At 33.2% G+C, this 12,476-nt stretch overlaps 1 protein-coding gene across 1 annotated transcript in view; it reads right to left on the reverse strand.

The window, feature by feature from the left end:
* GRIA4 (glutamate ionotropic receptor AMPA type subunit 4) overlaps window positions 1–12,476 on the reverse strand; it is a 660,370-nt gene that overhangs the window by 43,359 nt on the left and 604,535 nt on the right. The window contains exons 12-13 of the mRNA XM_052652329.1: window positions 11,355–11,553; window positions 5,107–5,354 (exon numbers count right to left, since the gene is read on the reverse strand). Of these exons, the coding sequence (XP_052508289.1) occupies window positions 5,107–5,354; window positions 11,355–11,553 (447 nt within the window). The remainder of the gene's footprint in view (window positions 1–5,106; window positions 5,355–11,354; window positions 11,554–12,476) is intronic.

The following is a 12,476-nucleotide window of genomic DNA, read 5'->3' on the forward strand; positions in this document are numbered from 1 at the left end:
TTAACCTGAATTTATAGGATATAGATATTTGGGGGAATTCTTTATACTTCAGAGTATTTGTTTACAAGATAATAGTGTGGGATGAAAGAACAGCAGTGTGGAATTCTAGCTTTTCACTGCACTGTCAAAATGGAGATCTAGTCTTAGATTTCTTGTTAAATCAGTTTGTGAAAGTTTACCTGTTGAACTTCTTTTTTAGCAATTTTATCTTGTTAAATTTAATCCTCTTTGAAGCAGTATAAACTACAACAGCCACATATTATTCACTTTTTCAGGCAAGTTACTAAAATATTGCTTCTAAATGTAATAGAGAGCTGAATATTTGATTTAGAAACACAGCTGAATATTGAATTTAGAAACGGTCAAATGGTGTTACCTAGCTAGCCACAAAACATCCCTAGAGAGAACAACTTGAAATCTATTTGGTAAATTCTCAGTTGGAACTCAACAACCATTTGTTGAATAAACTGGCAAATGAGTAAAGGCAAATCATATTAGCATGTTTTTTAATGAGCGGGAAGAATGGAAAATGTTAATGCTTCATGAATCTTAAAGAAGTGTAGAAAAATGCAAGATTTTTTTCCTTTGCATGGGAAGTTGTAATTTTAGTCATCTTTTAATTGTAGGAAAAAAGTTAAATGAAACACTTAAAATTTTAAATGGCAGTGGAAAGTTTTATGTTTCCTACTGTACTCCATATCAAGCAAGAGGAGGATGGAATGTATGAATGCTAAAGAGGAATATTTCCCCCTGGGACACATTTAACACTGATACCTTTACCATGTGAATGTGAAATACTTGGTATTTTCACATCTCTAACAGCAAACAGGGTAAGTGCTTAAGCATATCACAGCCAGGGGGAATTGCATGTGTTTGTATGCTGAGAGGTGCTATTGATGTCTATATGAGTGCATTTTTCTAATCCCTAGACTAGGCTATCAGACTAAGTTCCAAAACATAAAGAGATCACAAGAACTAAGTTTTTGTGTAGCATTTTTAAATATATCAGTTATCTGTAGCATTTTTTAATATGTAAGTTATCTGTATCATTTTTTAATATGACACCAAATAAAATGAAGGATATTTATAAATGAGAATTTCTCTCTTTTCCCATAATAGCTAAAAAAAAACAAAAACAAAATTGTATACTAATCTTCTGTAATTCATTTCCAGAAAACAAATTAAAAGTACTTGAGGCTGAGTACTAATAAGTACACAGCTTTAAATTTCTGCACTTCTAAGTTTTACTAGTGTCTATATTAAGTGTTAACAATTGACTTGTTACTAACACCAAAAATAGACTACAACTTTATTCTCACAAACAATATCAAGAAACTCCTCCTTTCTAAACTTTCTAAGAACTCCTGAACTGATGACTAAATATGTCCCACAAATTTTACATAGGAAAGTGGTTGTTTACAGATAATATATTTTTCACACATGAATTTAAATGTTAAGTTGAATACATCTGCTCTAAAGAATACTCCGAAGTGGAAGAAACATAATTTGGCATACAGAGAACTCTACCTACCCTATTACAGATTTAGAATTGAGCCAAGTGTCTGATGAGGACAATAATTGTGTTAAACACTCAAATAAAAGGTCCACTGAAGATGTGCCCTGCTATTCCCATTTTTAGTACTTTGTCCCCTCCTGCCACGCTATTGCTGTGGGGGTTCTAATTGGCTTCTTTCAAACTAAGCATGACGTGCTTGGTTTCAAAGGATCAGCTCCCAAGTCAAACTGGACCTCTTTTCCCTCCAGATTTCAAACACTGATGAAGTTCTTTTAGGGCTGTTTTCTCTTGGAAGACACTTTTTTTTGACAGATCATTAGTTTATACTAGCAACAGTTCCACAAATACTTCATATCTTTAGAGAAGGCAACACGTGAATGGGGATTATAACTATTGAAAAATAAAAGTAGAGGAAATTAGTTTTTTCCTTTTTAAAATTTATTTTTAGTTGCACTGTGTGGCTTATAGGACCTTAGTTCCCTGGCCAAGGTCTGCACACGGGTCCAGGGCAGTGAAACCAAGTCCTAACCATGAGACTTCCAGGGAATTCCCGGAAGGCTAGTTCTTTAACTTGATTTCAAACGTTAAGGTCAAGTATACACATTCTTACAAATGCCAGGAAAACTCTGAAGGTATGATCTACTTCTAGGTTCCTTAGAGGTACTTGAAGATTCTAGATACCATGAATATCTTTAAAAAGGGTATTTCTCATTTAGAAACCATGTAATAGCCAATAAATCTGTATTAAGTAAATTATGATTCACTCTAAGGAATCTTTAGCAGTTTACTTATTGCATGGCAAAGTTAAAAGTATAGAAACTAGTGTAATATAGATAATATACAAAAGAAAGTACTATTTTGATAGTAAACTGTACAACTTTACTATGTATACATATATAGGAGGAAGATTTTTTTCCTTTTCTTAAAATCTCATGTTGCCCTTGAATCAAAATAGCAGCATTTGAAAGAAAGCCATAATTAATGACAACAAAATAGACCAGTCTCATTGTATCCAGAACTATTAACCCAAAAATCTGGTTAAAAAAGATCTTACAGGAAAATAGACTTAGTCTCAGCTGAACAAATAAGCAAGAAAGCTTTCGAAGATACTCTGATGCAGTTATACCCTCTGGATTTTGCTCTAAGGACTGCAATTCTTTTGCATTTTTTCTTTTATACAGAAGCTGCCTATTAGTCAATCTCTACATTCTTCTCTACGTTAGTTTCCCTGTTTTGAAGCACAGGGTTACTGGTTGAATAAGAACAAGAATTTAAGCTTAATGAGCCTGCTACTCAGTAGGGCTAAGTGTGAAGGAGTGAAGAGGTGTGGGTAAGGTGAATGCTGGCTAGCCCTCAGTGCCCTTCCAGCATTCTCAAAGGCAGGACAAAATGACTGTTTTTGTCATGAAGGGGCCAGCTTGCTCAGGAAATTGTGGCATGTATAAAGCAAAGCACATAATCAAACTCTTCACCCAGGAAGCTGAGTTTAACAACTGCCTCATTAACAAGATCCAGGGAAAGACAGGAAAAGCCGGGGGAGGCCAGAGCTGATTATTATACAGTTCTAGACAGATGAAGTCCTTCAGCTTCCCCCCAAACAATCCCTGTAGTGTGGATTTGACAAAGTGGCACATTTAAGACAGGAACACTGTTGCTATCAATGGGAGTCAGGCGCACCAGTATCTGCAGGCCAAATTCAGTCCCTGGAACTTGCCTTTATCAGTAGACACAAGACAGAGGACAAGGCAGCCACATCCAGACAGAATTAACTAAGAGCAAATGCTACATCCAATGAATGTAATCAATAGTCTAAAGAGTGATCTACATATCAACCATCATAGCTGTCTCTCTTTGGGTTTTTTAAAAATAATTTATACTTTGTACTCTTGTAGTTACTATTTTGATGGAGATGTATTTGCCACATGGCCTCATTGAGATTACATCTTTCTTATATTTCATTAAACAAAATAAACCCTTTCAAGACCAAATATCCTGATGCCTGATTCTGAATGGCTAACATATTTTAGGGTAGAATTTTATCATGGATAATTGATTTATTTATTTTGATATTTCACAATTATTTGATATATAAATATTGATCTATACTTTGCCCAGCATTATTTAAGAACTACAGATTCCTCTGTTATAGTTAAAGGATTCCCATGGATAATTTATGTTCGACATCCCTCTTGCACAATTCTCCAGTTTCACATGAGAAGTATGTTCAAATAAACTTGACTTCAGAATTGCCAAACTTTACACTCAAATTTGTCTTTACTGGCTAACTTTTTCTATCTCTTTAAAAATCATCCCTTTTGAACATAACATGAAACTGCTCTCTAATTGTTACAGTGTTGTTTACAAGCACAAAATATTGGTTTAAAACAACTTTTCAGTACTAGTATTTGTTTCTTATATTTGTCTCAACTCCTCCACCACCCAATACAGATACCCAAAGCCCTTTGCAGTTCCCCCTTTGAAACCAATCATATATTATTATATTGTTTTCACTCTTAACTAGGCAATAGTACAGGTCTTATTACCTTAATTTTCCAAGGCTTACCAGAAACATCATTTCTCAAGATCAGGTTCTTGATTAATTCCTTTAGCAAAGATTCTGATTTCCTCTTGAATCTGTGTTTTGTATGAATCTCTCCTAAACAGCACTGAGACCAGAGTAATTTGTCAGTTGTCACTTTTCACCCTGGCTTTATTCTAGTCCCAGCAACTCAAAAGCAGCCTTTATTACTTAAGGAAAATAGGAAACACTACCTCCTGGACATAAACATGTGGATTTTCTATGTCCAGGACCAAAAGGGTAAAAAGGGCAGGTTTTACCAACATTTCCTTAAGAATTAAAGTGCCACTTTTAACACTTGTGGGCTATTAACCACATGTGTGATGCTTTAGTCATAAGTCATATTATAGGGGTCTATGTGTTAACAATTTTGCATTGTTATTGGGTCTAATTTTACAGATCTTACTTATGCCATACTCCCTTTGCAACAGATGAGAGTGTGACTTGAGTAAGAACCATAAAATTAGAGCCCAGTTTTCCCTCCTGCATTTTTAAATAAATGTGATTTGCAAAGTTAGCATCAGTACAACATGAGGATTTTCTAAAAATATAATGATGTCATAATAAATGAAACATTGAAATGGAAAAATAAGTGTTTTTCTAGAAGATGTTGATTTCTTCATAGAAACTAGTGGGCAGGCATAATTTTAAAAAATAATGAAAAATGTAGAATTATTACTGACATAATGAGAATGTAGATTTCAGTGACCAAAAAAAGTTGATGAGATATAGAAGCATATGCTACCCATGTTTTAGGCCCACTGGAAGCAGCAGGTGTTCAACCAGTTTGGTTTTTATATGGCCTTAAAAGATATATGTCAATTATGATTAATTATTCTAAAATTAAAAAAAAAAATTACCTGATTGTTGACCAAAAAATATGAAATGGAGAGAAAGAAAAACAAACAAACATACCATGTTCACACACAAAACAAAATAATTCTCTCAGGGACATCAGGGAAGGTGGAATACTATAACAACACATGTTACATTGTTATACTATTCCACCCACCTTAATGAAGAGCCCTTGGGCGTTGCTACTCCATAGCCTTTTGAATCCAGATTTCCTCCAACTTTCATTGTGTCACATGGCTTTCGCTGCTCAATGTATTCATTCATAGTGGACTCCAGGAGAAAGGCAAATTTGCCCTTGGATTTTCGGACACGAGCTACTCCCTCAGCTGTAGTCCTAGTGAACACTGATGGCTCTGCTGATCGCATGTAGGTCCACATCTTTTCATACACTGCTATTTTTGATCTCTGGAGGAAATTAAAATAAAATTAAATACAGGAAAGAAGGGAACAAGATGTTAATATTGACTGAACTGGAATCAGGATAAAGCCTTTTACATTACACCCTAATTCCAATTTGTCATAATTACACTATTTTTTTCAATTAGAAAACTGCCTTTTAACATTGTTTAAGAAAATCAATGAAATGAAAGATATTTAAAAGTGATATTTGATAAAAAAGTTACCTCATGTCATAATTACCCTAGTTAACTGCTTAAAGAACAACTTTTTTTATGAAATATATACATCCATAGAGAGAGTTGTACTGAATTATAGCAAACAAGGAGAATTGTTATATTGTTTTATTTTTATATTTTCCCATGTCTCCAAGTTTTAATGAGAACCATTCTAAAAAGATACATACAAAATATGCAGTCCCTATCAAGTCAGTAGTTGAGCACCAAAGGAGGAGGAGAAATCTGCCCTAGTTTGTAAACCAAATATCTGTAAACCAGGAATCAAATTTTTGGTCCACCAAAGCATTTTTAGACCTTTTCTAACAAAACCTCCAAATAGAAGATACATTAAACTTAAAGAGAAGTGATTCCTGTTTTTCCACTTTCTATTTTGGAAAGTTAGTTTTTCTAATCCCTTGACTTCAGTAAAGAAATTTTATTTTTTCATTTATTGGCTTGATCTACACTGTTTTTTGTACTTAATTTATTCAATTCCTTTTGTGGGTATCTGCATTCATATTAGATTTTTTAATCCATACATTCTTTTTTTTTTATGTGAAAATACATCCAAGTGAATGCAAATGTCCCTAAGGATGTGTTTAATAAAATAGAAAAGTGTGAATCCTGTTTGGTGTTAATACAATGATACGCACAGACTTTTATCTGGTGCAGTTATTTTTGTTCAATAGCAAAGTGGGGAAATTTTGCACCTGGATCAAAACTAAAAGTAGTGGAAATTTCCACCAAACTTGACTCTATGCATGAGGCCAAATTCTGAGTATCGTGTATACTTATGTAAGCCAACTTTGTTTGATTACCAGAAGATAGAATCCAACAAGAAGCAGATATTCAATAATTTGACAAGGAACCTGAATAGCAAACTTAAGAATATATGTTCTAGGCAAAAGCAAATTACTCAGATGATTGATTAAAAGTGGTATTCAAACTTTTGGCTTCATAAGATGGGAATTTAGCAATCAATAAACCTATACAATAAGCCACACAAGATATTTGCATACCTAAAAAATCAAACTCCAGATATTTTATGTTAATATACATTCAGATAGTGATAAATATCAGATGGGAAATAGATACCCTGAAAATTTTCAGGAAATGGAAATTATTTATTTCAGGAAATAGGTATCTGAAATGTTTTTACATTATTAACACTTAAAAATATCTCATGATACAGAGATCTTGATGTATTTATGTATGTGTGTTCAGGTAATGACAGGTTTCTTCTCGCTATAGAAATCTTCATATTAGGAACATTCTATGCCAACTATATTTCCATTGCAAAGATTCTGTGTGGTTCCAGGGCAGAAGATTATCTGAATTAATAAGATCCACTAGGGAGGCCATATTGCCTGGCCTCATTCATTTCATCTCTAATAATGAAGTTCTCTTCCAAAGAATGAACTATTCCATTTTACAGTGAGTTCCAATATCTGAAAATCATAAATTCTCTGGATCACTTAATCTTGTCTTTAACCATCTATTCTGGTTATTTCAATTTAGAGACTTGATGGTAAACATCTATTAGCCATATAGTAATACATATGTATATATTTGCTTCACTGTGTATACTAAATTGAAACTAGAAGAAATAAAATCTGAGTATTAGTTTGATTAAAATTTCTTTTAAAAAACTTAGGAATACAAGAATCATGCTTGTTACTTGCCAACTTTCTTATTATTCAGTATTTCATTACAGGAACAAGAAACAAGTAAAGAATACTAACACAGCAAAATGGAAAAAAGAAAGATTTTAGGGCTTGGTAATTATACAAGTAATTTTACAATATAAATGCAACAGAAAATTAAAGCAAGTTATTTTTGTAAAGGAATAAAATACCTTTGTTATTGATATTTTATTGTAGTCCATTCCCATAATGTTAATGTGAGGAAAATTACTGCTGAATTTGTTTGTCATATTGATTACATATACCGTAAATGCAAAAGAAACTAACTCCTTTAAAATCCTGAAGAAAGAAGAATCTTTAGTGTAATTATGCTTAACAGTTCTTATGTATTAGTATAATATAAATTAGGAATGATGAAAAAACTATAAAAAAATTTACATGGTGTGTCACTATGTTAGTGTTTAAAAATTCTGATTCTGATTTAAAAGGGCCATGGTTTGGAAAACATCAAATCCCCGTGGTGGAGAAGGTGAGGTGGGAGAATTCAAGAAGTAAAGCACTGGAAATAATACTGCTGTGCCTTACCTGTCACTGTAAGAGGGTGCTGTTAAGGAAAGAGGGCAAGGTAATCGTTATAAATTTGATAAGACAGGCTAAACTGAGGAAATTTCTGCAGACTCAGCAAGTTCATAAATGTAATGATAATAGCACTTTTAATATCTTTACCTTCAACCGTAAAGATCAGATTTGGGGAGTGAATATGCTCAAGGTAATAAGCAAATGTAATATATCACTACTTTTTAAAATCATGAAATTAATGTCAGTTTCATCTTTATTATGAAACAGAATATATGGGAAGCTATTTAATTTAGAACACTATTTTGTTATTTAAAATAATTCTCGGAGATTTAAAAATGTGCTTTCTTTTTAATTTCTCAAAATTAAGTATTTTGTCATTTCTGCTTTTAATATAAATATAAAAATGTCATACACTGTAGTTGATATTTACATTGTTATCATGTGAATTATTTCCTGCTTTTAGTAGCTTATGCAGCAAGACTGAAGTTCCACTAAGAGCTCATCAATGCACTATGATCATATTATAACAACTGAGATACTAATCCGCCTCATTTATGCATTCATAATTTCACTGATGATAAACAGGCACAGGATAAAATTGCACTGAAATGAAAATCAGAGTGCTCAAATCAGGTATAATGTAAAAGTGCCTTTACAGAAGCCAGTCATTAAGTGACAAACACAAAATTTCTTTAAATGCCTCTGCTGCTGCTGCTAAGTCGCTTCAGTCGTGTCCGACTCTGTGCGACCCCATAGACGGCAGCCCACCAGGCTCCGCCCTGGGATTCTCCAGGCAAGAACACTGGAGTGGGTTGCCATTTCCTTCTCTAATGCATGAAAGTGAAATGAGAAAGTGAAGTCTCTCATCGTGTCCGACTCTTCGCAACCCCATGGACTGCAGCCTACCAGGCTCCTCCGTCCATGGGATTTTCCAGGCAAGAGTACTGGATTGGGTTGCCATTGCCTTCTCCTTAAATGCCTCCATGTGTATGCTTAACAAGCTGCACAGAACAAGAGAGTTATCAAGTTTGTTAATGGGGCAAAAACCAAGGCAATAGTTGAATTCGGATATTATTTTCCCCATGGCTTAAATCTTTTTCCAAAACAAAGGCAACATTTTTTGAAGTCCTGAGTATAGATAACTGCCTGAGGAAATTTAGTGAAGCTGATAGATGTACCATTACTGTGTTCCTGTAAGAAAACATTTTGTTAGGGACAAAAATGCCTTTCACAGTCTGTTTCGTCAGTCTATCAGACAAATAGTTTATTTAAACCAGGTCATTATGTATGAGAGAGGAGGAAGAACACAGGGTAGGAAATGAATGAGGTTTTTATCAGAGAACTGAAATTTATGCATTCCTGGAAGTGTGCTTCCAGGGAAAATTATTTTCTTGTCCCATTTGGGATCAACTTTTCTGCAGCATAAATACCTATACTTATGAAACTCTTTCAATTTTAAAATTGGAATTGGGTAGGACAGAAAGGAGATAGGGCATGGTGACTGAACAACTTATATGGAAGACTGTGTCTAGGAAGCAGCTTTTTTTATTCTTATATATTTTAATCAATATATTCTCTTATCTACCTCATTAGTTTATTAAATTTGAGTTTTTAAAAATTCTATAAAGATTAGAAATAATATTTTCAATGTACTTGATGACAAAGAGATTTACAGAGAGTCAGCTTTGAAATATTTTCAGGAAATCACTATGATGTTTCTTTTCTCCTTTTTCACTCAAAGCAGAATGATGAACCTATAAATATTTGCTTCATTTACATGAAAACCAGCCATCATTTTTCAGTAAAATGCGATGAATAGCACAAATTTGTATACTATTTATACCGATTTTTAGGCAAATCACTACATTTTACCTACTTTCTTTTGGGTGAAACTTTAATGACAACCCACTCCAGGATTCTTGCCTGGGAAATCCCATGGACAGAGGAGCCTGGAAGGCTATAGTCCTTGGGCTTGTAGAGTTGGACACAACTGAGTGACTAACACTTTCACCTTTTAGATTTCTCGCAAGGTTTTGAAGTTATGCTCAAATATATTAGAGCAGTATGCTATTATATTAAGCTTCAGAGACTGGGATGCACTTAGTAAGTTAAAAAAGTTTGGCTAATTAAGTTAATAAAATATATTGTCATGACTATTATTTATAATTTTAGAAAAATCTACAAATACTTTATAATTAAAATTTTATATCTATTTGTAATGTTCCAAATTGTTGATAAATATGTTCACTGTCTGTTTTTTTTTATTTTTTAAAAACACAATGTGCAATGATGGGTTTGACAGTTTTAGAATGATTTGCTGTGTTACATCAGTGATTTAGTGTTACATCAATGATTTAGTGTTACATCAGCATTTATAGTATATAAGAATACTGTAATTGAATTTTTTTAAAAAAGAGAAATATCTTATCGAAATTCAAGTGCATGAAAATTAAGCCTGGCTTAAGGAGTAACTTGAAACCTGAATGAGAAAACAATAAATGTATACATTTTAAAAGAAAGTATAATTTCCCAAGTACTATATATGAGTGAATTTGCTTTAAAGGGCTATCATTAATTTTACATAATAGTTTAGGAAATAGTGAAATATATCTTGTCCTCTAAATTGTTAAATATCTAGTCTTTAAGCAATTGATGTTTAATACTAATATAAGATGCAATTATTACCTAGCTAAATATTTGTGAAAATGTTACCCTTACTACTTTTTAGTTTTTTGATTCTGAAGTCACAAAATGAAACTTTATCTTTGATCAGATATTATGAAATTTAAATTTCTGGGTTTAAGTAAAACCAGGGTAAAAGAGATTCTCTGATCAAAAAATTCATCCTTAGAGTGGCACTAGGAGCTGAAAACCAAAAACCTCCAAAATACCTGCCATCCTGATGGCAAGCCAAAGGAATCATACCCATATGTGAAATGCAATTGTATCAGTTTGAGCAATTTTATCTGCAAAAACAGAGAAGTCAGCTCAAATGAAATACCACACAATGTTTTACAAGGGTGCTAGAACTTAGTAGTTATTATTCTTTTTATCTAGTGAGAAAGCAAATATATTGCTTTGAAATCCATTGTTACAGAATACATTATGGAACAATAAACCTCATATAAGTACTATAACATGCTATTAAGGCTTTGATACTCAAATGCAGTAAGGTAATTGTATTTTTTTTTTTTTTTTATGCTCTGTTTTCATTTTTTTGCTCTAAGTCCCAAAGTTTAGACAAATCCAAATCTTACCAGATAAAGTATCATGGCATTATCTGGAATCTTTGGGATGAATTATTAAATAAAGTTGCTTTATTTACCTTTTTTGCTGTTACTTTTCCTTAGTGAGGGTCCCTCTTGCAATGTGAGTAAATCAATAGGCTTTTGCAACTTAAAATCACTAAAATACAAGTAGAAATATACAGCATAGCTATGTTTAAATATAGCAGCTACCATTGTGTTTGCAAAGCCTCTGATAGCTAGAGCCCATAGTATAATTGTTTGCAAAACTGCTTAAATTTCAAAGTTATGAACATTTCCTTTTTAGTTTTCCCCTCAACTTACTCTGAAGAATTCTTTTGTTGACCCTGAGTCCAGTGTTCCATAGGCAATTTCTGTTTGTTTGGCCAAATCTTCTGCACTCTCTATAGGGGAGACCATTCTCTCAACCGTCAGGAAAGCAGCGAGGTTAGCAGTATAAGATGATATAATGATGAGTGTAAAGAACCACCAAACACCTCCAACAATTCGTCCTGAGAGCGATCTAAACATGGATAAGATAATGTACATTTTCCTTTCTATAATCAACATAAAGAAAAGAAATAACATTGTGTATGTTTAAAAATAATTGCAAGTGTCATTTTATGTTCTGAATAGTCTACTCAAGAATGATTCTAGTATTTTTGTATCGTTTGATATCTTTCATGCTATATTGAATGTATAAATGCCATTTTTAAAATACTTTTCCTTTTAATTGTTTACTTGGCAGAAATGCGGAACCAAATCCCTTTCCTTCAGATCCAAAGGAGGAACACTTGCTTAAATTCATTGACTCTCCTCTTACACTTCAGTGTCTCTGAAATTAGGATGCAGCCTATGTTTGACAAGATAAAACACAGTATCACAGTTTGATTGGCAGCACTATTATAAAATAGCAATACATCTTAACAATGGGTAAGCTCTTAGATTTTGATACAAGGTGGTAGATGCTTTTGTGAGAGAACTTGTTTTTACCTTCAGTCAGAGGTATGCAAGGATAGACAGGACATATGCCAAGGTGGGGCTTGACCGGAAAAATACCTAGGATTGGTCTCCAAGGAACCATAGTTGAGAACACTTTGTTTGTTTGTTGGATAAGTATATTATATTTCTTTTCTGAGTGGAGGATGAGCTATGTCTTAAAGTGCTTTCCACACTGATATAAAAATGTTCTCTTTGCCACTGCCCACATGAGGCCAAAGCATGTGGCTTGTCAGTGTGCAGTATAACAGCACTGAAAACTGATGCTAGAGCTCAAAAAATGGTTTCTCTCACCCTTTCTCTGGCTATCAAGGATGTGTGAGTGAGTAGAGAAAAAGTGACAATGAAATGAATAAAAAATTCAGAGCATAGTCATAATTGATTTCACCCAATAGGACCATCAGACTACCTAAAATTCCTGTGAGAATTATTTTAAAATATTTTCTT

This window comes from Budorcas taxicolor, chromosome 15 (assembly GCF_023091745.1).
Source record: "Budorcas taxicolor isolate Tak-1 chromosome 15, Takin1.1, whole genome shotgun sequence".
Taxonomy (NCBI): Eukaryota; Metazoa; Chordata; class Mammalia; order Artiodactyla; family Bovidae; genus Budorcas; species Budorcas taxicolor.